Source organism: Anopheles coustani, chromosome X (genome assembly GCF_943734705.1).
Source record: "Anopheles coustani chromosome X, idAnoCousDA_361_x.2, whole genome shotgun sequence".
Classification (NCBI taxonomy): Eukaryota; Metazoa; Arthropoda; class Insecta; order Diptera; family Culicidae; genus Anopheles; species Anopheles coustani.
The window spans coordinates 15,965,810-15,992,726 of record NC_071290.1 but is presented as its reverse complement, the minus strand read 5'-3'; the positions used below and the strand labels follow the sequence as shown (position 1 = coordinate 15,992,726).

The window sequence follows — 26,917 nt, the reverse complement described above, 5'->3', positions numbered from 1 at the left end:
GGGACAGACATTACCGAGAGGGCCTGATGTCTTCAAGCGTATGCAGCTCAATAGTATCTCGTTACGCCGCAAAGTACGCTCGGGGCTCTTTTTTGTCCCGTCCAAAACTCTAATGGGTCTGGGTGCATCTAATGCCCCGAAGTGTGGGCTTGACAAATGGCAAAATATTGGACCCATCCGAGGCGATGTCCGGGCGAGTATCGTCTTACCCAAAACAATATCAATTTGTTTGGCAAATGGGATGCAAGCGGGTCGGGCTGGTATCGCACGTCAAAAAAGGCGACACTGGCGTCCGGTACTCCAACTCTCGGAGGTTTTAAGTGTTTGGTGACCTCGTTAATGGCTAGCAAAACATGATACTTTCAGCTTGGAAACTGCCCTGTTGAAATCTCGCAATTAGAGATATGCCAGACTTAGATCTAATATAAAATTAAACACCTACAATTAAAACTAATGTCCATAACAACATCGACCGTCTTCGATAACGCTGCAGACAACGTGTCTTTGCAACCAAATCGTACGGTTTGCTCAACATATTACAGTTCTCAGCTCCGCCCGTATTTACCTGTCAGCGATCTAATTTATTACTGCCGTGAACTGGCGAAAGCCTTGGCAGGCCCTCGCCACCGTCTCGTCATAACGCAGCCAACGACGCGGAACAGCGCGAAATGCGGCGGAAAGTGGTACTCACGCCGCCGGAGTACCGCAGTCATATTTTTACGTTATATTCCTCAAATGGAGCGCTAACAGCAGAACGAAGCTGGCGCTCGAGAGTGCCTGCACGGGAACGTGTCGCTTTATGTGTTGAAATGTGTTGAAAAACTCCAAGCCCCAGCTGCAATCAACCCCAAAAGACGATGTTACACATAGGAAACCCAAGTGGAACGTCATTATTAAAACAGTTGCCTGGTGAAGTAACACAATATGCATCCCAGAACATTTCTTAAACTTTTTTCCCAGGTAGAGTTTAACTTCCGAAGCGATGAGCAGTGACATCCCTTAACATTCCAGGAACTTAAATTAAAATAAATTCAATCCATACAACCAATCAGCAACCTATTAAAGATTTGTTTGCAATTACACATTGAATGCTACATGAGTGCCGTCATCTGTCATTCTGTCAAATGCGATTTTGACAAGATGCAATTTAATAATTAATTTAGATGTGTGTCATAATTGAACCATTTGATACGATAAAACTCAAACGTTGGTTTTCAAACTGCCTCGAGAATCACCTTTTTGAAGTTTTCAGTCCAAAACACTCTTGAAAGCTGAAGTTAAATTACAATTGACAATATTCACCTGTTAAAGGGCGTATATAAAGAAAGAGTTATCAACATAAATAGTTTAGACTTTTGTATTGTTTATTGTAACAATTACTAACGTTACTAACGTAGCATAGGAAGATTAAAGTAGGTTGTTTGAATTCTTCAAAAAAGAAATACGTATAATCGAAATGTTTGAAACATCTCTTTAATTAATTAAAAGTAAAGCGAATGACGTTTAACTGACAGATGATTATTGCCCGGTTGACGACAAATGTCAGTTCACCCTGATTTTGGGTCCCCGCATCCAAAAATTTGTACTTCTCCCCCCCTTAACTCTATGATTAGAAATGAGAATGTGTGCGTTGGTCGTTTTCTTAGGGAGAGAAAAGGTGCGAATGCGTCCTATTTATATTCTATCCTTTGCAACCATGCAACACCAAACTATCGCCAAATGCTTACTGTGTCGTTATACGCGTATACGCACGTCCTTACGTACGAATAGTATTTGAGATATGTGAGTGTGTTTCTTGATGGAGCGACCACAGCATCATGTATTTGCGCATTCTGGTCATAGCAATCTCAGAGTGCAGGCATAAGTGCATTGAGCATCAAGTGTTATGATCGTGCCATTAATACTGCTGAGGTAAGAACAAACTAATAAACTTATGAAAATGATGGAAATCTAGGTACTTTAAATCAGTAACATTCTAACTTTTTTTTACTTTTAGAAATGAAAAGCAAAGCTAAAGAATGCGTCGAATGGCGCATGAACTGGATTGCATATGCAGTTAAGAATTGGATCTTTCTGGGACGACAAGCCCACTGCAGAGGCCGGATCTCTACACTGGTAAGTCAGAAAACAGTGTGATTGCAAATATCCGAATAATAAACATCCGATGACTTAATTCTCAAAAAGCAAATGTTTTGATTTCACCGCAGCATTCTGCGGGTAGAAGAAAATATCACATTCGTAGAATATACCATACACACACACACCTACACGCGAGCTAGTCTCACCCACACCACCAAGCAAACCAATGCAAATGTGTGCGGCAATACATGGGCGATCCGTCAAATTTTGACTTGCTGGGAGGTTGCTGGGACTCTTGCTGGAAGTACATGACAGCAGCAGAAAATTTGAATTTCTGTCAACCGGGTGCTATAGTTTTCCCTTACATTTTTTCGCAGGGTATTAAGAATCCTTCGTTTGGAATAAAATGAAAATAAAGTGTCATATCTCTCGCACACAAGGATTCAAACGTACCAAAAGTTGATATTCCGAAGAGCCTTAAAAAAGCATCCTTATACAAATCGTCCTCAGAAGAAAGGAGCATGCGAAAGCCGCCCGCAATTGTCTTCCATAAATCGTGCGCCAATAATCGTAAAACCATCCGCACCTGCGACACATCCGCCGGGTGGGATGAGGCTAGGGTTCAGTGCCTCCCCTCCCTTCTTCCACTCCTTACCCGTCCCGCGTACAGTGTGTGGATTTTTGGGGTTTTTCTCCTGCTTTCTTCTTGCAAATCTCGTTAAGGTAAAAGAAGGCAAAGCATAAGCCGGCACGGAAGGGGCACTGTTTATTTTCTTTGATGATTACTCTTCCCACCACCACCTGTGCAAATCCTCCCCTCCTTCCTCCCCAAGGGTTGCGCTTTGTGTTGGAATTTGATTCCACCTCGCCTCCGAAGGATTTCCCGGGTTTGCAGTAAAAGAAACCGTTGAAAATTCGTTCACACAGATCACCGGCAGACACTCACGCTCATCTCATCCCCCATCCGCCCCCTCGGCAGGCTCGACTTTTACTCCCTTTCGTTCCAGCCCCCTTGCATCCCTCCCTCCCACGAAGCGGCGCTTCCGATTGGATTACAGATCCTTACGCATGGTTGTAGCATTCCGGATGTAAACGATACGCCTGGGACGGCGAGTTTTCGCTCACCGAAAGCGAGGGGGGAAAATTTTGCGAATGCCCACGCTGGTTGCACCCACGGGGTTGCAGAGAAATTTTCCTAGTTTATTTATTTATGTTTATGCTCCAACGGTGGCTTTGGCGGATGAAGGCCAACGTTTTGTTTTCCACCCGGTCTTTATGTGTCCGTGTGCGTGTGCCCATGTTAAATCCTTCCTGTCTTTTCCACCGTGTTCAGCCCACGGCCGTACAGGGCCCTCCCACGACAGTTTTCCACGAGAGTTTTTCCGGGGAACGGGTGTTCAGTGACGGGAAACAATAACACCCAATCGTGGGTGGCAAAAGCGTGTGGGGAGCGTGGGGGGAAGGGGAGGCCCTCTCCGAAACCACCTTTCACCTGTCGGCTTAAAATTATTTCATGTATTATTCGTCCCGAAATGTCGCTCCCTACCACCCACCCCCTTTTTCCCCCGCTGGAGATGAGATGAACATTCCGCTATAGCGATATTTTTCTCGGGCGGATGGGATTACTGCCGGAAAAATTGTTTGCCTTCAAACACCTTCATTCTACTTTGTTTTACTACCTATTGTAATTTCTCTTAGTTTCTCACTTTATTGTTATCTTTTACATTTTTATTTTTGCTAGCTTTCCATTTTTATAATGTTATATTCGTTTGTTAGTTCTACTAATGTTTTTTGGAATGCATTCCAAACATTGTAGACGTTAGATAAACATTGTTTCTGCGTTCTTCATTTGTTTTGATTCGTTAACATAAATACTTTCTAGCAATTTCAGTACAATTAGATCAGTTCTAGTGTTTTAAACTGGTTACTTTGTTAGAAAAAAAGACACATTTAATTTCAGTGTGCTCTCAATCCGCCGCTCAATGAAGTGGAAAAGGAACAGGGGCAATGGGAATTTCCCCGAACTCAACATTGCTTCCTTTATGTGCCAGGTTCGTGCAATTTGCGGTCGTTTTGAATATCGCCTGCCTTTTGCTAACCCAGTTCCGGAGTGTTTTCGCTGTTGTAAAATGTGTGCCATGGCAGGCAGAAGCCAGTTGCAAGGCAGGAAACAAACAAAAACACGGAGCAAAAGTACACAGTTCCACCTCCCCTACCCCCCGTGGGACGGTATGTTAATTTTTGATTCTTATTTTCCTGCTGCCGCTTGGGTTGGGTTATTTTTAAGACACTTCTTTGCTTCTCTTTCACAAACCCAAACCCCAAAACACACTGTTCGGACCGTATTTTTGCGCGTATGGAAATTCTGGCCCGCCACCGAACGGCGTATTACGTATTCATGGCGCTCGGTGCTCCCGCTTTCCGAGTGAAAAACAATCATTTGAAGAAGAAGAAGAAGAAGAAGAAGAAGGAAAACCACGGCGGAAAAAGAAAGGAGAAGGAAAAGTACACCCCTTTTGCGCGAGGTTTCCGCAAATGAATCGGGCGCACTGGAAAACACGCGGGTGAATGACTGAAATGAGGGAGTGAATCAAAAGACGTACCTTCACCTCGGAAGGGAGGGGGTGGGGGGGTGGGGGTGGAGAAAAGGGGGAGATAGTGCTAGAGGGAACCATTTATGGAATCATTTAGTCAAAAGCTGTCCCATTCGTGCTTGGCGTCTCTCGGGAAGCTGCAGCTTGAAAGGAGTCGCCTCCTTCTTCGTGTCCCTTTTTTCTGCGACTTTTGTGTTTTCTTCAAATTTTCATCATCTCTGCTTGCAGCGCCCGGTTTGCCGGAAGCTATTTTGATTCCGTCCGCACCACCCGGCTCGAGATTATGAATAAATACATATTTCTGCAGCGAACTCCGCTCGAACTCCCGCGACGACGAAGACAATTCCACGCGCACTTCTTTCGGGAAAGGGTTCAAGATGCCATTTCCTCCATTTGCATACACGTTCGCGCATCGGCATTTGAGTTCGCAAACGCTCCGACTACCCCGAATCCTTGGCAACGTTTGACGTCGGCGTCTTTTGCTCGAGTTCTACAATTATGAAGTTGTAAACTCGCAGCTCGATCCATCACACAACCCGGGACAACTGCAACTTTGTTGCACTCTCTCGCATCCAGAACAACGGCGGAAGAGGAACGCGCTGCACGCAACTCAGGTAGGCACGCAACGCTTCGGGGTAAAAACGTATGTTTTTATCCTTGCATACACCTGCAGCGTCATGCTGATATTTCGCTTCCAACGCTATATTTTCTCCGACGGTATGAAAGCCAACCCGGACAACGCTGCCGTGGTGCGTGCCAGCACACCCACTGTGAGGAAACATGATGTTCCGGGAGCAATTAATATGTCATACCGGAGACAACACACCCGAAACACGGCTGGCACTGCGTGAGGAAAATAATCCGCTGGCAATATATTTTTTCCAAAAACAAACAAAAAGAATTTCAAACACAAAAACACAACACGGAGAGGATTTTGAGAACAAAAACATCCATTTTGAGAAAAAAAAGCATGTCCATGGTTGTCTCTAAAACAAACATTTTTGTTAATCTAAGAATCATTTTTGGTTACAACTATTTGTCATCCATTTTTGTCTCTAGCAGAAGACAGGACAACAAAAAAGTAAATGGTAGTTAATAAAACCAGTCCCGACAATAATAAACATTTGTGGTTATTGTGAGATAACAACGCAATCTGTCAAATTTCTCGACGCGTGTTGTCAAACTTCCACTATATTTACCAACAGTAAACAAGAACTCGAAGCGCGTCGCTAGCGTCATTTCAATTGTCGATAAGCTCTCGAGGCGGCAGGTCATTTGTCAGCATTCTTCTATAAGTTGTTTACTTTTTGTAAACGGGGGTTTGACGGGTCGACCACAATTAATAAATTTACTATTTATTGTAAAAATTGTTCTGTTTTTAATTTCCTTTCCATCCACAAAGAGCTGAAGAGACATTTGTATATTATTTCCATCTATAAAAATACACAACAAACCGACCTCCAATCTGACAGTTCGCTAATGGATGCTTTAAGGATGCTCTATTTGGGCTTACCGGCACACTAATCTAGTTCAGCGACTCGGTACCGACGTGTCAGGGTCCGTTAAACGTGTTTAAACTTAATGCCAACTACCCATAGAAAACCCCTGTAAGCATAATTTAATAGCTTCCAAACGACACTTCTACCATTTTTGATTTTCAATTCGTAGATCAGTTCCTATGTACTGTGTTAATCTCAACGCGATCAAAAATCGTCATGTTTAAATACAAACTAGGCACATTTTAAGATGGGATCGAGAATAGAGAACAACGAAGAAATACTTTACACGTCAGAGACAAAACGGATTGCCAGAGAGACAAATATAGAAGAGTGATGTGGACAAACAGATGCACAAAAGAACGGGTGAATCAAAAGTTAAAACTTGATGAGTTGGAGACAAGAAGAGATGACCCAGAGACAAAAGTTGATACGATACTTTTAGAGACAGAAGGTAACAGCAGTACCGCATGTGACTGTTAGGTGAGGATCTGTGATCCACGCAGAATAATTTTTTCCGTAGTGAAATGTTACGATTAAAGTACTCCAAGCTTATACGCTCCACAAGACAACTTGACCACACTTTCAGGGTTCAATTGCAGAGTACGCCCAATAGTGTCACTCCAATTCACTGCAGACCGAACGGGTTCGGCCTCCAGAAATGTCTATGCGCCTTGTCGGAGCGTCAAAGTGACATAGAGCATCTTCCGATTGGAACGAAACACCAGCGATCCTATTAAAAAAAGATTGATGACTCCTGGACTTGCTGGATCAGGGATGTGGGGAGGTCCCTTAAGGCCGGAACGGTCCTCCCCGTGGCGAACTGAGCTACTCGATAACGGCGGGAGCTCTTGTTCGGGTTTTTTTTTGGGTGGACAGTCCCCGACATCGGTGCGGTATCAGAAACTTATAACTTCCCGGGGAGCGACGCGAAAAAAGAGCACGCAGACGAGTGGCATTTAAATGTCCCCAACCCCTCACGCGCTCGCAAGGGAGATAATAATTTATCAGCATCTTCATTAATCAACCGTCTCCCACCGTGGCCCTCATATCGATACAACGCTCGCGCTGGGATACTTCTTCCCGAGGGACTTTGAACATGCGCCCATCGGAGTGGGCAGCGACGTTCCCGGATTTTGCCCGGAAAGAACTGGAAACGGTTCTCGCTCGGGATAACACTATCGCTGGATCGGTGACAAATTGCCCGGACAATCGGGCCAACCTGCCCGCTTCCGGTGCTGAAGCGAAAGTTGCTGGATGCACAACTCAATCGCATCGCTAAATTATTCCGTGCGCCCGAGGGATGGCGTTCCAATTAATTTATGATCCCAGCTCCGCCGCCAATCGCCTGAGGGCCAACAGCGAATCGCATCGCACGCAGAATTCTGCAATATCAGAAGTAATCAGTACTCGGTGGTATCATTCGGACTTGGATCTATGCGCTGCGCTTTACTTCAAACGGATCATAAATGGTTGACGGAACCTCCGGACACAAAGTCCCAGATGTCAAAATGGATTGGAAAAGAAAAAACTACACACACACGCACACGTACACCGTGACGAATATTGCAGATTTCAAGAAAAAGGCGAACAGCCAAGACCACGAGGGACATCTTTTCCGTGCGTGGCAAAAGAACAACAACGCCAAACCGAGGTCCCGGGCCAATTTCATGCATCAAGACCTTCGGCAATTTGTCATCGTCCATTCAGAGTGTTCGTGGGTTTGGTATCTCCTTACCTCCCCGTTCCTTCTCCTCCAACCACACGTCCTACAGTCTCTCCTCGAGCGTACCACATTGTTGCCGACGGTCCATACGGTAATGATCCGCTTTTTCTTTCCTTTGTCGTACGGACAAGGAATCCAGATGTGAAACGAAATCCTTCTCCGACCCAAAAGACCTGTTGACCCTCCCTTCTCCCCGCTGTCACCGCTATCTCCCTTCCTCGATGCAAGCGGAAGGTTTGCAGATATTCCACCGAAAACGGCTTCGTCGGGGGTTAGATTTATTTATTTTTTCACACACAAACACACACGCCGGCTATGTAGAATTTGACGCACCGGATCTCCCGCACTCAAGCACTCAGCTGGAACTCCCAGATTACGTAGCTTTGAATATTACAAAAACATTATAATAATCCATATTGTTCGTGGCCTTACAGCTATTTGCTAAAACATAAATTTGTCAAAGGTGCGTGCATTTTTGTGCCCGTGTGGAGTGCAAGTGTGTGCAGGACAACCACAAGGCTGCTCAAACCCTCCCAAAACCTTGCCATCATTTTTTTTTCTTGTAGAAACGTTCGTTACACAAGAATAATCCAAAAAATCGCATGAAAAGGAGAAGCACGTCGGGAACGACAAACCAAAAAAAAAAAAAAACCACACACACAATCAAAAAACCGCTCATATTCTTGTCTCAAGGAGATTGTTTTTCATGTCCACCCCCCTACCCCTCACACCACTCCGCAAAATCTTGTCCGCCGCGGAACCTTTTCGGGATTTTGGTAAATCTTCGTTGGATGATACGTACGCAATATGCTTCGGCCGATGAAGCCAATTTTCTCTCGTGTGCCTGTGTGTGCGAAGGGCCGTGTGTGTGTGTGTGTGTGTGTGTGTGTGTGTGTGTGTGGTGTCACCGATTCCGTTTGTGCACATTTCGGATGCCCCTACATTTGCGGGGTAGAGCGAAAGATGTTTGGCAACGGAACACGTTACGCTCGCTTTTCTTTCACGTCGTGAGGTGGAGTTGGTGTGTGGAAAAAGAATAAAGAGGAGGAGGGGGATTTGGGGGGGGGGGGGGGGAATAATCTCAATCCAAGATATCCAACATATCCACCCCTTTGGAGCATCCACCTCGATTTGCTCTCCGGCAAAAGGTGCAAAGGCAGCAGGGGAAAAACCGGGACCCCGGAATGGACGCATATTCAATTTCATCGTTTGCGCTTCGCAGAGAAGACGAACAATAGACCGTTCGAAGGAGGAGAAATGATGGGAGTGGGGGGTGGGGAGAGTAGGGCGAGTTGGCATATAATCGCCCCGGTACCTTGCAGCCATCCGAGATCCTTTGGCGCGTGAACTGTTTTTGTACCATCTTTTTTTATTTCGTTTCTTGAAAGCAGCAGTCAATCGATGCTGATCCCGTGGAAAATGTAAAATATAAAAATGGAAAACAACAACAAAAATTGTTGAAACAAGGAAAAAGAAATAAAAAAAGTAACAAAAGAGAGAAAAAAAGAAAAAGAAAATATGACATGCCATCATTTTTACCAAAACCACAAACCTATAAGTACGATTTCCGCTCGAAATTCAGCTTTTACTTTTACGACGCGCGCAAAGCTCGTTCTCGGCGTGCCTCGAAGGGATTTTCGATGTTCTTCACCTCGAGCAAAGCCTTCCCAAAAAACCCCCCGGGCACCTTGATCGATGGGTTGGCTAAGCCTAGCCCCAAACGAACAAACAGGTACAACAGCTTACGATCCGCCTACCTACCTAAGTGAAACCGCTGTCATTTCCGTACGAAATCCGTGCCACCACCTCGGAAGCACTACAACGAGTGTGCTAATCCAACCTCCAACGTGTTCCCGGTGCTGTTTATTTTGTGAGGGCGAGGCTTTTCCGCCACCGAACGCGGACACATTAATAAATTAATTATACCCTGCCGCGATTTTGGGGTTCCAAAAGCCGGACGAAAAACCCCCAAAAACAACATCCTAATGCTCACCCGCCACTCCGAAGCGACTCCGAATGTAATCCGATTGAGGGTATCGTTTTTCAGCCCCCACCCCTACTCCCCCTCGTCCTTTCGGTCGCTCCTAATGGCATTTATCAACGAGCGCAATCGATGACACGACCTTATACCGGACCGGTTCCGACTGAACAGCTAAAGAACACGAAAATGGAAAGGAAGGAAAAGTGTGAGTGCGAAGTGCCGGGAAGATTAGGAAAGGCCTAAGCCTGCCTGGTGGATTTTTGTTCAGGCGCTCAGGCATTTCCACACACCGTTTCGGGCGACAGTAAATCCCCTGTGCACACCAATCATAATTTTTGCAAGCATTTTGTTCACTTTTTCCGGCATTTGACCTGTATTGTAATTTCTCCAGTAAACAATGTATGGAAAGCAGACCTTTTTCTGCTTCTTTTGTCGGTGTTGGCACTTTTTTACTCATGTTACTTACATTTGGCAACAGTAATTCGTTTTCTTGACTCAAACACCTTTTAAAAGAAACTTACAACTTAAATTATTTTAATTTAATGGATTTGTTTTTCTTCAACTCATGACACTTTTTTCTTCCAAAAATGTATGGAAAACAGACCTTTTTCTGCTACATATGCCGGTGTTGGCACTTTTTCACTTTTGTTATTTACATTTGGCAACAGTAATTCGTTTTCTTGACTCACACGCCTTTTAAAAGATACTAACAACTTGAATTATTTATTTTTATGGATTTGTTGTTCTTCAAGTGACGAAACTTTTTTCTGATCTTTTAATTATGTTTTTTTGTCTTCTCATCCGTTTTGTTTTGTTTTATACGTTGGAACTCTGGTTTTTACTGCCAATAACAGTCATTGTTAAACGTTTGTTTCCAATCATCGTTTACTTTCTTCCCTACTTCGATATTTTAGGTTTTTGTACACTCTATGTTGGTTCCATTCCATTTTTACTTCAATGTACAATTTTGAAACCATTTAGTACTCAATCTGTACTTGTTTATTGATATGAACACTTGACTTAAATTATGTTGCACTTTCCAACAAAGTTTCTATTGGCTCGAAACTCAAGCTCAAGTTGGCTCAATTATGCAAATGCAAATTAATGTGTGTAATAGCCAACGGGGGCTTAGGTTGTTTGTTTCATGCGATTGTAGGCACAACCATCACCATTCCGGTCCATACATTGTAGCAGTAGAACACGAGCTTCTCCGGAACCCGCACGCTTTTGCGAAGAATGCGGCACAATCTGCGTGCAATCAATCGGGCGGAATTTGCTAATTTTTGCCCATTTTCTCTTCGGGCGGTAGAGTGTGCGTGCTTAGGAGTATCCTCTGCCTCCTCTGGAGGATTGACGACCCTTACGCCGGGCGTCGTACGTTCAGCTTAAACCGAGCCACACGTTCGCCATCTTTTAAAAGGACTTGTTATCTTTTTTCTTTCGCCCCTCTGCAATACGCACTGTGACTTAAAATTATGCGTTCCGATTTCGATGGCTTTCGGGGGTTTCACTGGGACACGGTAACTCCGGCGGACAGTTTGGCGCTTTTCGGTCGCCGTTCGGTGGGCTCTGGCCGAACTCCCCGTCCCCGGTTGCAAAACCCATTATCATGCCATCCCTTCCAGCGCCAGAACGCAGCGACCGCTAATGAATTCACGATTACATACCCATGCAATCGTTTATTAGCTTAAAATGTATGCTTAAATTCAAATAATTAATTAAATTGCTCCGGCCAGCTTGGCAAGCCCTTGCTGCTGTCGTCTTACTTTCCACCGCCTTCCGTGTGTTGTCGTTCCGTGAACGTTCGTTTTTCGTTCCTCCCTTCCCGGGAGGAGGTTGAGGCAAGCAAAGGGGACATTGATTTTTCGTGAGCCCATACACACAAACACACACATTTATGTATAAATTGCCACCGGGCAAGAAAGCGCAACAGAAACGATCAGATAGCAGACTCCGACCTCCGTCTCCGACCGGGCGTCATGCGACACTTTTCCTCTCTTTACGCTCGCCTTCGCCCAACGTGCATCTGTTTGGGTAATCGAGAAGAAGCCGTGGTAGAGGGTGGGAGGGGGAAGCATTCTTGTACCAACATGATTCCCAAGTAGTGTGTTTGAGCGCAGGTTCTTGGTGTCGCTGCGTTTTCGAGCGGTTTCAAGACGTTTCCTACTGCAACCGCACTGTGGGACGCTGCACGCTAATGTGAGGGACATTTCGATTGCCGCCATTCTGGGTTCCTATAATTATTTCACAATTTTTGTTTAATTCACAATCACTACCGACGAAGTTGGTAAGGAATTTGAAGGTTCTAACAACACGTAAAAATCTTTTCAAACACCTGATAACCATATTCAATCAAACGAAACCTTCTTAAACCCAACTTCCAACGTTCAATCTGGATCTGGTTCAATATCCCTTCCCTAGATTTGACGGCACAAATCTTAACAAGGTTGACCAGCGATTGAAAAGAGTGTTGTGGAGGTTAGGTTCACTTGTTTCGGGCGGGAAATTTCGCAGCGGGTTGCCGATCAATGGTCTTCTAAGAGGAACGAAAGATGGGAAGGAAAACGAGTAAACACACACGCACACCTACACGCAGAAAGTAAGATTTATGCAACTGTCCGAAAAAAAAAACAGTGCGGGTGCCGGTGGTTATGGTGGAGTGTCGATTGCTTCGAGCTGATAGTGAACGCGACGTCCTGCGTTATCTGTGTCACCGGTTCGCATGCAGAGAACGAGCCAGGGAGAGAGAACGAGACAGATAGAAGAAGGCCAAACGGTGGCAGTAATCTCGATCCGTATCAACGTTACGCATCGGAACTCGGAGCGGACGGATTTCACGTCCGGAAGACAAGGGACAAGGACGCCAGCGATCAGGAGCAGGCAGAAGGAGCGCAGCGATTATTAACCTCCCGTGCGTGGCCGGTGTTTATCATTATCCGACGTTGGGGAAAGACACAAAAACTTCCTGTGCCGTGTGTGTGTGTTTGCAGGTTCCCATCCATCGATACAACCAGCCCAGATGTGTGTTCCCAGATGCGGTTTCCCAGTGATATTAATCATTTGGGTGCGCGCGCTAGAGCGGGAACAGGCAAGCGGGACGGCGAGACGGTGCGAGATATTTGAAGAAGAAGACAAAACGGTCCAAAATGGCAACAACAACAACAACAACCTGCAGCCCCGTACGCCGTTGAGGTTGCAGCATCATCTGCATCTCCCGGCCGAAGTTTGCGGAAGGGGGGGACGTCGAGGCGTACAGTTTTGCAGCATGCATAATAATGCCCCATTTCGCGACTCGTGCAGTCACGCCACACTGCGCCTCTGTAGGCTCCGATGCTCTCCGCTAACCCGGCAGCAGAGCTTCAACCATTATATTTACCCCCGGCGGTTACACGTCCCCACCATGAGCACTGGACACTAGAACGACCAATGCTGTGTTTGGTACTTGTGGAAGATAAGTTTTGGACCGCGACTTCCACGGTAACAATCAAACAAAACTCCTGATATCCAATTGTTGCTCCTAAATTGGTAAATAGACCAGTAGCTGTAGCTTGCGGCTTGTTTTGGTCAGATTTTTAGTTTTCTCAGGTGTTGTTGACAGAATTTGTGGAAAAGCAAGCGATTACTACCTATTCAATAAAGCAACAGATGTCAAGTAGGCTGTCTAACACATGTTAAAGTGTTACACATTAGGTGATTGTGACAATGTTTTTATTATTTTGTTTGTAGTTATTTGGGGGTCCGCAACAGCCGAGCGGTAGCGCCAATTAGAAAATCGGCCCATGAGCGCCGAGGCACACCACCTCGACGGCGTGGGTTCGAATCCCAACCGAGACCGGACCCTCCCCTGTACGAGAGGACTGACTATCCACGTACACATAGGATAAAAAAGTCTCGTAAGCTCTTAACGGGCAGGCATGACCAAACAAGGTCGTTACGCCAAGAAGAAGAAGAAGAAGTTATTAAACACAATCAGAACTGTCAAATTGGTTTCGCAGTCAATCCACAGAAATTTACAGTTTAAACCAACAAGGTCACTGTTTTGTGTACATTTTGAGTACGGGGTCAAAGCCCATCAACGGAGAGTGGTAAAGGGATTATGTTGAGTGTTGAGAGATTATGCCCGATTTGTGTAGCTGAGTTCTGAGCCTTTCAGATATCCATTCAAAACAGTATAGAGCAAATGACGATTTAAACAATGTCATAGCAACTATCGCATACTTTATAAGATATCTAATAAAAAATGTTCGTTTAGTGGTCTATTCCATTGCCAACATTACCAGTAAACGATCGACATTTCAGTCGACTAGCCAGCGATCAATCTTATCTTGTAGATGGTTACCAATATCTTCAACTATTACTACCGTGAACGCTTAAAGTAGAAAGTCGACAAATGATTGGATACTAGATAAATATAGAGATCTATACGCCATGTCGAATTAGTTCCCAGTAGGCTTCTAGAGTGGACTAATGGCTGATTGTAACAATCTATCTTACATCTCATGACGGAACTATCAAAAGTAAATAAATGTTATGATCGGTGTCACAGCCTGATACAGATGAATAACACATTTTGTGATCGTCAAAATGACGTGCGCTGTCTTTTTAGTGTTAGACACACATGCTCTCATATGTTCGGCCGCCGGGAGACGTTTATCTTTTCCCGCCATGTTCGTTGCGATAGTTTTTCTTGTACCAGAAGATGATAATTTTATTATATCGCATGCATGCGAACACTCGATTGAGGCAAGGAAAACCGGGAAGACAAATCGGGACGGCTGACAAGTGTGGAAAGATGCCATCGCAACCGAACTTCTGCACGAAGGCGCATTTCGGGACGCGTCAAAAAAAAAACTAAATAAGGACCACATCCAAACTACTGGACGACGTTATTCGGCAAGGTTTACTAACAGAGGCTGCTGCATCTCACCGGTGAGCTTTGGGAGTCGGTTTACAAAATAAAGCACTCGATGTTCGACTCCGTCATCAATGACCGCACCAAAATGACAAGTTACATCGTGGTTCCGTGGTGCTCTCCACCTTTCAAGCTACTTCCTCGTGTCTTCTGAACGTCGTACCCGGTCGGGGTTTCTTCTCACGCGTGGCCTCCAGGCAATGTTGCTCCTCTCCCGATGTCAACTCGGGTGCTCCTGCAGCGGACCCAGAGTCCAGAAGATACCTAATTCGCGCGTTTTCGGCGCAGAAATGCTACGTTGTGGACGACACTTCGCCGGAGGCGCAGTGTTCGGTTTAAAAATAAGTTCCGAGTAAATTCCCCCTCGTAACTGGATCGTTCGCCGCATGTCGCAAACGACATGCAAAACGCTCGGACGGTCTGTAGCGCTGCCATTTACGGTCTTCAACTGCTACAGGCTTGATTAGTCCTAAGAGCAAGCACTCACGAGCTAACCAGTGCCGCTGTTGCTCGGATCGATCCAGTCCTCAATGACCGGGTAAACTTACTACCGTTGCCTGGAGATGCTTACACCATCTCATTGGTCTTCTTCTAGCGTTTTGTCGACCGCCCTATCCTGCCGACTTCTCGGAAGCTCCTAGCCTAGCGGGATGTCAAAAGAATATTTTAGATACATCCTATCTAAATTGACTTAAATTATAATGCAGGGGCAATGAAAGAGGAATTAAATTTTCATAATCTATTCCTTGCTTCCTTGCCTCGCACCGCCTCAAAAGGATGGAACAAAACATGGCGGGACCCCACGAACACCAAACTGGTTTTTCCTACCTGTGTTCCTATATTTTTCCCGTACCTTATCACCGTCCTTCGCCACGGCACGAAGACGCGTCTTGCCTTTGCCTTTTGTTTCTTGTCTCTAGGTTCCCTCCTCCTGGTCCCGTCTGTTACTTTCTCGGTCGAACACACACGCGCACGACATGCCCGGGTATGCCCCATTCGTTTGACAAGACAGTTTTATTTTTGTTTTATCGTCAAACATTTTTAGAGCACATTCCAGGCCGGTAGGAAGCGGGGCGATAGAGCTCGTAAAAACCGAAAGGGTTGTTTTGATGCGGCAGGCTCGCGATGGCGGCTTCGCCTTTTTGGCTCGAGATAGATGCTCGCCTTCGGACGCAATTCTGTTGCCGCTAGGCGAGGCCCCCCCGAATGCGCTGCGTGCGTCACATATGAGCCTTGTAGCGGAGAGCGAGGCACGATGCACCGGTTGGTATAACTTTTAAAATCTTTGTAACCATAATTTAAGCTATAACAAGTGTGGAAATTAAATTTTGCAGTGAAGAGGTACCTCCGGTATCTTTATAGGAAGGATAACCAGAACCAGAAAACAGTTGGATTCATATTCCTTCCATTTTTGCTGTGGAGACGAAAACTAAAATGTCCTCTACCAGGGCAGAATATACTATTACAAATATTGAATTATATATTTTACAATGAAATACACTACATGCACGGAAAAGATAGGGATACCTTGTAAATATAATAGAAATAGAGATATTCTGGCTCAGTTTTAGTAAGAGATGTGGTATTTTTTGGTAAGACATGTTGAATAATTTATGGTTTTCCTCAATTCACTTCGTGAAATTAATGTTTTACACTCAAGAGGTGCATATTGCCTCACCTTACCTTACTCTCTTATATTGTGCGACGCTGTCGACGAAGCCGTTTTCGCTTAAGACCTCCGACGGCAACTAAAACCGCGTTGCTCAGCTCGAGGCATAGCTTTTGCCGAAGTTAGCTAACTACCTTTGGCACTACCTGCCCAACTCGAGGCTCTAAGTCCAAGGCCGGCCGGCACAGTTCCTACAGCCTCATCAGTCTGCCGCTCAGCTCATGCAATATTCATCTCATCACCCTCCGACCGGGAACTCCAGTTTTTGTTTTTGGTTTTTGTTTTGGTTTTTCCTCCTCCTTAATGCTATTTGTTGATTTTTTGGCCTTAACCTCAAAGCACCCGCTGGCTCATGTCATGCATGTCCCATTTCTCCGCCTTCCTCAAACCCCGTTTCGGATGGTCGTTCTACCTCAGAACCACGTCGTGCTGGTCGAGGGAGTCGGCTTGAGGTTACATTTATTTATTTATTTTATTTTATTCAACTCATCCAAATTTTCTGACCATGATCTGGAATGATGGACTGATGAACTGGTTGGTCGCTCCAAAACCCGTCGAGTATTCTAGCGGCTGAAGATGGTGGGCTATGGAGCGGTCAGTAGCGGCGAGTCTGCGGTTATGGGCCAACTGATGTGTCGGTGTACTTTTACTTCTGCTCCATCGCGCTCTCGTGCTTCCTAATGGTTCCCGATTTCCGGACATTCCAGCTTCTGGAGGTTGCCCACTTTTTGCTCACAGTTCGAGAGAATCGAATCGGTTTGTTGACTGTCAAGGACTGGTGAAAGGTTTCAGAACATCCCGAGGAACTACTGTAGGCACCGTTGGGCGTAAGAAATACGATTTCTTGTCGCTGTCCAAAGATAAACAACTTCTCAGGAAGTCAGTCGAAACTATCGACGAGCCGAAAAGTGGGATGCAGGAAACACACAAACAGTGCTCCCATCAACAGTGTTGTGGAGAGCGCCCGTCTTATGAATCACGGCGTGCTTCGCCGTCTTAAGCCCACTTAGAGCTGCCCGAGCACAAATGGCTGCCCACGGGTAAGTGGCTCCCAGCGCTGCCCTCTGGCGTCGTTGATAATGATGATGACGGCTCCGATAGTGACGAAGTACTCGACGAGGGAAAAAAAAACAACGATGGGGAGCCGCTTCGGCCGTGCTGCCAGCCGATGCCGATCACTCAAAACGGCTCTAATCGTTTGCTCTGCCACAAGCAACCGTGTGCTGGCGGTGAGCTTAGCAACGCTCGAGCGAATGATGAGCCCGACTCCGCTCACACTGCCTCCACACGCTTCGGGCTCGGCTGAAGATGCAAAGAAGAACTCGACCAAACGAACGCCCAGGAACGGGTTCTCCGGAGCGGTACGCGGGGACATCTTACGGCTTACGATCGCTCTAGCTCCTATCGTCACGATTATGATGATGGCTGATGGTTCGAGCACTTTGAGCTAAACCGACACATTAACTGCGCCGCCGTACCCACACCCAGCTCCGCTACCCTGCAGTTGAGCGGAGATTATCTAAATCGTTGTCGCCGGGATTTCGCCCTCGTCACAGACTGCGCACCCGAGCGGCACCTGCTTAGATCTGTGGGTCTCTCTGGATGTCGCGAACATCGCCACAGTTACAGTTTTCACAGTTACAGTTTGTCTACGAACGGGGTCGTCAAAGTTTGCCTATTAAAGTCTTGTGTTTTAGCTAGAGTTGTGGTTTTTTAATCGTTCAAATCGAATCATTCATACCCAAGATTCGTTCCGAATTGAATAATGATTCTTAGGAAATTCGAATCTCTGGACGTGGAAGCATCGTTTCAAACTTTTATAAAACTCTGTTTTTCGATAAAGGTTCATAAACAGAACAAATACCTTCATTATCACACATCTACAAAGATTCAGATTCCTTTAATTAATGTCAATAAGAGTCATTCAGATACATGGATCTGAATTTCAATTACTTAACTCTACTTTCAATTTATTCGAGGGTAATTGGATAAAATTCTGCGTTAGTACATCTGTTGAGGTTCCAGGTAAAACGCAAGTTCAAACATTCAGATTCGTATGATTAATATCATTGAGAGTCATTCAGATACATGAATTAATTTTGCATAACTCTAGTTTCAATGTATCCTAGGGTGATTAGATAAAGTTCAGTGTTAGCACTTCTGTTGAGGATCTACGTAAAAAGGCAAGCTTCAAAGATTCAGATTCATTTGATCTATTCAAGAGTCATTTGGATACATGCATCGGGAACTCAATTACGTAACTCTAGTTTCAATGTATTCTAGGGTGATTGGATAAATTTTCTGCGTTCTGCCGAGGATCTAGGTAAAAAGACAAACAATTAGTCCAACCGCAACTTTATGCTAAGTTTATACAACACAAATTTTCCGGAGACTAATCTGTAACATCCATGGAAGATGGTAAACGTTGCTAAACTAAATTGATCTGATTCGGCTAGAAATGGCAGCGATGCTAATTCTCTTTAATTTCCTTGTTGTGATTTTCCTCTTCTTTCCCCTCTGTCAATGTTAATCGTTTCCGGTCGTCGATTATCATCGGCGTTCGATCGCTTCTCCCTCCGCATCCCCGTTCAGCACCGGAGTTGATGAGTTAATAAGCATAAGCGGCACCCCGCGCGGCTCTCAAGGGGTGGAACGACCGGCGGCAGGTATCTCAGAAGCACCAGAATCCGGTATCTGCCAAGCAGCAGGTGCTGCGAGGCTGTTAAGATAATCACGTCGCATTATGGTTAACCATGGAAAGCATCTAATCGATTTGCAATTCAAAAATTTGACTATACGATTTGATTCGCTTGGGTGTGTGTATGTGTGTAGATGCGTATTGTTGTGTGTGGGTTTGTGTGTTTGAGAGGAAAATGTTTGTGCTTTTCGTTCTTTCCGCTTTATCCTGTTTTGGGCATCGGCATTGATAGGTTCTTATTTCTTATACTCCGAAGCATTGATAAACTGTTAGGCGTAGTCCTTTCCCAAAGTGCTATTTGTAACCAAACGAGCTCCAGTTTGTTGTTCTAATTCTCTATTTATTAAAAAAAAAAAGGTGAACAGTCCCAACCTGCTCAGAATCGTTCCTTCGCTCTAACGGAAAAGACTTCTTCGAGAAGGTGGAGAGGAAAAATATGGTCCTACAACTGTCCATCTCCAAACCCAACACCAACACCACCGTCACCACTCATACCTTTCGCGAATAATCAATGGATCTTATCAGTGGCCGCAGATCGCAAGAAAAATTTAATCATTATTCATAATTATAATGCAACGACGACTCGGGCACGTTTCGAACCCGCTGGCAGGCGAAAGAACCAGAACCAACGTTCCAGAGCCCTCTTCTCCTCCCCCGGCCAACTGGATCAACCGAACCATCGCTTTATCATTGGGCCAACGTTTTGCGCCAGCCCGAATCCGCAACTTGTGGCAAGTTCCTCAATTTATTGCCTCGCCACTACGCCGCCATTTATCATCGTTGGGGTTTTTTCGTGTTCTGCCCGGCCTTGTCCGGGGTGGAGCAGGAAAATGAGAGAGAGAGAGAGAGAGAGAGAGAGAGAGAAAGATACAGTGAAATCGTAGGGTCACAGAACGTTCGTCCTCAATGCTACTTGAAGCGAGGGAAGTTCATAGTCCCCGGCGGAACGATATCCCGGTTTTGTATCCCTTTTGGGCTCCCGTTTCCCCCGTTTGTCACTGATGCCCGTTACATCTGGGATAGCCATACCACACGAAGGCATTCTTCACGTTCCTAACAGCGTCTCCAAAAAATCCATCATCCATTGGGAGGACGATTCGATTCTTAAAATATTTCAGGATGGCAGACATCTGGTGTTTTGTATTGATTTTGTAAAATGAAAATACGAATCAATTTATCCAAATGGAATGATTGCGTTTTACAAGATGAGATACTAATTCAGAGTAATTGTTAACACGAGTGATTACCCAAACACATTAAGGAAAGGTAAGACAATGTACCCCTTTTGCGCAACAAACAAACTCAGTTCTTTCCAGAAAGCAAAATTAATAAACTGCAAACCTTAACTATTGAACAGTTAATATAAAACTCCGATAACAGATCATTTGTCTAACATCTCTTCTATAACGATATAAAATAAAAACTCGCAAAATACTAAAGTAAAGATTTTTAAAAGGCTCTTTCTTCCATATGTCGTGTGAAATTGTGAGGTAAAATGAAATGAATCACGCAACAGAACACAGAACATCAATAATGTGCTATTAGGGCTATTTAACATGCTTTGATAGTTTCGGATCTATAATCACGAAATAAAGGTGAACAATTTCTATAAATTTAATTTAATTTGATTCAAACATAAACTGAAACAACCTTTGTTTGGTCGCGATATTTATCGAATGTATTGTTCATCGTACTATCATGTACCTAATGAGATGTTTAAAATAAAACTGTTGTGAGTTTTGCAATATGCTGAATATGTACAACTTCTAGTAAGTTTGGTTTTAATAGTACACAATTTAATAACTTTGAGTAGTGTTTTAGTGTTTTACCCTACATTTTATATTATGTACATTTTGTCTGACATATGCCGGAGCATGTCCAGGATCTCCGAAGTTCTCCACAAGTCCTCCACAACCAAAATGAAAGGAATATGTACCAAAACGTCATCTGAAATGCACGAACATGTTTTCTTTATATTGTGTAATATTCTGCCCTTCAAGATATTGGGATAACAAATGAGAATTCTCAGCTTGATTGTAATACACCATTTCAAAACAGGTGCAACAGGTTAAGCTGTGGTCTTAAGTGATTGCAGACTTGGTTACCAGTGAGATCCATAGAAAGTGTTCAACACTTACTTTAACGAAAGCAAAAAATTATTTTAACGAAAACCGGTTTCAGCTTTCAGACGCAACTGTGTGAGTTTGGTCTCACTTTATTCCTCCCATCGATATGGAAATTAAGAGGGTGTCACAACACCACACAATAGTTTAAAACGATAGGACATCGACGCACGAGCTCCTTCGCGCTTCACAAACGTCATACGATGCAATGATTTACTATATAGTCGATCCCCACCATGTACATGCTACCTTTTCCTGTCCACTTTCAGTGTTGGAGTCGCTGCTCGAGCACCGCCGCTGAGCAAACGCTCGATCGCAGTACGCCGGAAGGCTCGGGTCGGTGTCAACTGGAGCTCACCGTCCAGCGCATGGTCCGCAATGAGTCGCTGGTGGTGGCGGACATCAGCTGGGCGGGCGGGAACCGTACGAAACTGCGGTTGTGCCCGTCCACTGGCGGTCAGTGTCTCGTCACGTGGGAGGTTTCCGGCGGCGGGCTGATGGGCAACCTGCTAACCGAGTCCACCAGCGTCCAGCTGTCGCTCTGGTCCGACACCAACTACCGGATTCAGGTGACCTGCCGTAGCAAGGTAAGGTTCGGAGGAGTGGGATGTCGACCCCGGGGGGAAAGGTTGACTGTGTTCTTTCGTTCGCAGCACGCCAATTCACCGCTCGTGCGCTCGGCACCACTCACCCTCAACACTTCCGGTGCCATCATGCTCCAGCAGAGGGTTCCTTTGAGCTCCACCTCGACCAACAATCCGGTGGAGATGGACCGCCGCGACGGTGAGCTCCCGTGGCCGAACGAAATCGCCGAAGGAGACGACGACGAGGCGCTCGCCCGGGAGCTCGACAGCTCCGGCGAGGCGCCGGACACGCCATCAGGCAAGCTGCACGCGTGGATGGTCGCCCGCGACGGCGAGAACACACTGGCCATCCTCGCCCTGTTCGTGGCCGTCCTGCTGGCCCTGCTCGCGCTCCTCACCATCGCGGCCCTCGTACGGTGGCGACCCGGCTCCGGCGACTCCACCGACCACCTCGACAAGGACGTGCTGGTCGAGAACGAGCTGATAGTGCACACCCGCTACGGCAGCTAATTCGGTCCAGGTAAGCCACCAAAAATCCAACCAGGTCCCCAGTTCCGGTCCGGTCACCGGAAGTGACCAAGGCTCTCGCTTCGCGCTTCACGTACGATCCGTTTGCAACAGTCTTCTACTTATTACACACCCAAACCCCCTACCAGAAGGGGGGTGCAGGGTGGTCCGTTCCAGCTAGGAAGGCGACGGGCCCAACCCCAGAAACCCACCCCCCAGGAGGGGGGGCCGCGAGAACGTTAGAAAACATGGATGAGAGATGGGCGGGAGGAGCAACATCTAAAAACAAAATATAATTGAATAAAATTGTAATAAATTATGTAAATGATTCAATTGCGCTAAATTAATGAGCCCTTTTTTTTACCTTCGGTTTTTCTTTTTTCGCATGCCTGTTGCTTGGTTCATTATTTATTTTCTCGTTCACGCCGTCCCCTTTTTCGTCGAAAGATTTCCCAGCGCCTGCCCAGTCCAGCGTTAGCTGGTCCGACGTTTCATTCTGCCGGACGTTCCGCGACGTTCTGGCCTTCGAACAAACAGTCTTTTTGGAGGTTCACTTTGCGGTTCGCCTTCTTCACTCTGTAGAAAACGATGGTTCGGGTGAGGGCAAATTTATATCTTTTTTATTTGTTTTTTACAAACACTTATTTAAAGCGAACTTAACACATTTTTACAGTACTTTCTTTACCAAAATGAAAATGTAGTTCCTATTTTAAAAAAAACGGTTACTTTTAAAATAATGACGCTTCTGCAGATCGTTTTTCATTTTGAAATTTTCAGTATTTATTTATTGAAGATTTATTTCTTCTCAACTAGCAATTAAACAGATGTAAAAAGATCGCATCAAACACAAATTGAACTTCTATTCTATATTTTCCAACATAGACACACGTCCGTTTTTAATATAAAATTGCTTGAAACAAAATGTGGCACTTATTAAAATTTCAACTTTATCGCAGAACTCTCAACCCATGTAATAGCAATCTCCCAAGGATCTTCTTCTTTCAAAATGGGCCAGAATGTTTGTCTTATTAGCAAAATTAGTCCCATTTATTGATTGAAATCGGTAGTTATGAAACTTCTTCTTCTAGTGTGGCAGCTTACACTTACAGGTTTGCGTTTTAAACCCCGTTGCATCTTGTTAGCCAAATTTATCTCAATTACTGAACCAATTTGAAGCGCCCGCGTAGTTGGGCAGCGATTTGCGAACGAGCGATGAAACGATCATAAACACAGCAGCATCCGGTGAGGCAGAAGGTGTTTGGGGGAGAGTAAAAAACCTACACACGACTAGCATGAACATTTTAACGAGTTAAATGTAGAAAAATAGTTGCAAAGAACTGGTCGCAGTGTTTTGCAAGTTACTTTTAAATCCTTAACTCTTTTCGGTAGAGTCGTAGTAAACGTTGTGGTTTTGTGATCCTTAACGTTTGTGTTAAAAAAATAGACAAATTTCCATGTAAAAAAAGAAAACGCTAGCAACCTTCTTTTGCGAGTACCGTTTTTACACAGAACAAGTTTGATAAGTGTATCATTTAAATAATATGATAATTTCCTATTCGAAACAACTTCTTGTAATACGTTTGTTCGATGATTTCATTCTTTCTTTTTCTTTTAAAGCATTTAAATTAATTCATTTGTTAATACCAGTGAACTTTTGATCTTTGAAAAAAAAAAAAAAAATACATTTGAAATAGTTCTCTAAAGAGTCAATCCTTTTATTAATTTGACCAGGGACAGAAAAAACAATTTGCATGGATACCTATACAAACTTTTGCAAATGAGACGCAAGCACTTCAAATGGAAAGATAAGACCGAAACAAGGTAAAAGAAAACATATTCTACTAAGACTTTAAAGGTGAAAATTAACAACGATGAAGCAAAGCAAAGTATTAAAAATAAAAAATAAATGAATAAAAATGTAACAAGAAACATTACGTATGATTTCCCTCGGTGTCCATATCCAAAGGCGAAAAATATACTGGACAAATAATATCGGTTGCTTCTTAGTTTTTCAGCTCGGGGCCCACCGATTTTACGTTACAATAAAGTTTACTTCATTAAATTAGCATGGTTAACTTATTTCTTATCGCCTACGAATATTTCTCTATTTTTTCAAAGCAAATGTAAGTAATGAAACTGTCCAATCCGTAAAAGGAGGCGTTTGAGAAAACCCACCAACTGCAAAGGCAGGCTACACACACTCCGTCGAAGACACTTGACAGCCTATTCTGCAACGAAGCGTCGGCGAATCCTGTTCGTCCTCGCAAGGAGACACCGTGCATGGCGTTTCATCCCCCCCACTTTCCGGCCATTTTAACCATTTCGGCGCGGCGATGGCGTTCTTGCACATATGGGGTTGGAACAATGCCGTACAATTGCGCCTCACCGATCCCGCAGGGGAATGTGATACGCCCTGTCCCGCCGTGCCATTGTGTTGCATTGCGGTTGCATCGCAGCAGGCAATACCCTGCTCGAGTGCATCACACTACTGCACGAGATGTGTGATTTACGGGGAAACGTGCCGAACATGGGCATCAGATTGTTTTTCTCACTCTCTGCGGTGGCGCTACCCCTCCGTATCCGTGGCCTTCTATTTTTATATGCACACCGATTGCGTCCTTCTGCTTGCCCTTTGCCCTGCGCTACCCAAAAACCCTCGGTTCCTTGAAAAGCCAATCAGGATAATGATACCAACGGTGCACCAGCTTCGGCAGCTGCATGTCAACCCTCCCCCCCCCCCCCCCCCCCCCCCCCCCCATGGGAATGGGGTACCGAGTGCCCACTCAGGCCCCTCCACGCCGGAAGGAAATAAAGCCAAACAAACCCTTGAGGCGGCGTCAAGCGCTTGTAATGTGATCCAGGACTTCGCATATGCTGTATATTCTGCATTTGTGTGGACTCCATTTTTCTTTTCTTTTTTTTTGCTAGAAGCTCACCACCACTGTTGACCTCCACCTCCTTCGTTCGGTTGCTGCTGAAAAGGATCCGTTCCTTCCTTCTTTGTTCGGTTTTGCAATTTGCAGGACGTGCGCGCGCGATTGTTTATCCATTTGGCAGCCATCTTGAAACGGTGCGCCGCGGGACTTTCAAGACCAAATGCCTACGACAAAAATAGTGCGAGGAGCAGGCTGGTGGTGTGCTTTGATATCCCACGGTGAAGAACCTCCGAACCCGCATTCGTGTATTGTTTGCGGGAGTATGGCGCATCGCGACAGGGAGGATTTGCATCGAATTCAAAATGGTCGTCTGATGAGGTAACTCTGATGGTAAGATGCTCGTGGTTAATGTTTGTTGTGGAGTGGCTTACTCCTGCCAGTTCTGGAAAGAAATACGTCCAGGAAGAGGGAATAATAGGTCGACTTCTCCGGTGCAGTACAAGGAAGAAGTAACTCCACCCCGGATATCCGCTTCAGAGCGGCAAGCGCAAGTAAAACACTGCATGAAGACGTAATATGTGGGCTGAAACAAACACAACAAAATCCTACCCCCCGGTGCACCAATGCGGTGCACTTTTCGCGATTGTCTTATCCGGATACAAAAATCCCATTTGTCTTGCCCCTAAGTAACTGGGCCGCCCTTGGGAGAACTAATTCCACAAATGCAGTGCATCAAGCAAATGAGCTCCCTTTGACGACAGCTTTAGCCGGTGACAAGGAACCCTAGTTCGTCGCTGCTCAGGCAGGTCTTTGTCTTTCTGCTTCCATCCCAGAGATTACTGTTTCTTAGGCTTTATTTACATCAGAAAGAACGACCTATCTCTATTGCCAGTTTCTTAGTCTTTAAGGACTCCAGAATGGTTACGATTAAAAAGGATCTTCCCTAGTCCAGCTCCAGGTGATTCTACGATGTTGTTAATCTATGCTCTCTTTGTTGAAATAAAGTACTGAAAGCTGCTACTTCCTTGAAGTTCTGAACACCACAATTTATGCCTCACTTTCAGAAAAAAATAAAGAAATTCATTCAGTCTAAATCTTATAAATTAAAATCATAACCATCATCTTACAATGATTGTCTGCTGGGTAGAAAAGGGGTCCTATTAAATCCTGGCATAAGGTAAACCAATGAAGCAGGATTCGTGTTGTTCCTGCACACCTCTCGCTGCGTCGGCCAGGGATCATTAGTTGATCCATTATTCTTCCAGCGCCGGGCCTGGTTCTTCAATTTCTCGCTCATACCGGAACGCAAAAAGGTACCTTAATTCCACCAAATCGCTTCATTAAGCTGATGTTGCTGATGGTGTTTGATTTTTTTTTTGTTTTCAAACCATGAGGCGAGGTGCGGGTGCGTCCATAATCCAATTATCGTCTTTGAATCGTGATTATCGGAAACTATAAGAGTTGTTGGCCAGAGTACATGTGCAGCCGAGGGGCAGGGGAGGCAGGGGCAGGGGTAATTGCCGTAATGTGGCCTAATCGCCCGAGCCGTCTCGGAGAGGCTGCGTTCCCGAAAAATAAACGCCAAGGCGAAGAATGTCGAACCCGACCGCTTCCCGAGGGGTTCCCGGACTAAGGAAAAGGGGTCCGCAAACAAATCGGCGCGGGTAAACAA

General features: G+C 45.2%; 1 protein-coding gene across 3 annotated transcripts in view; it reads left to right on the top strand.

Annotated features, from left to right (window-relative positions):
* Positions 1–22,714, top strand: part of LOC131268726 (transmembrane protein fend-like) — a 155,205-nt gene extending 132,491 nt beyond the window's left edge. For 2 of the 3 annotated variants that reach the window (XM_058270995.1, XM_058270996.1), the window contains exons 4-5: positions 21,548–21,865; positions 21,932–22,714. In XM_058270995.1, coding sequence (XP_058126978.1) covers positions 21,548–21,865; positions 21,932–22,372 — 759 coding nt within the window. In that variant the 3' untranslated portion in view covers positions 22,373–22,714. The remainder of the gene's footprint in view (positions 1–21,547; positions 21,866–21,931) is intronic. The other variant, XM_058270997.1, reaches the window with a different exon arrangement.
* Positions 22,715–26,917: the final 4,203 nt, after the last annotated feature.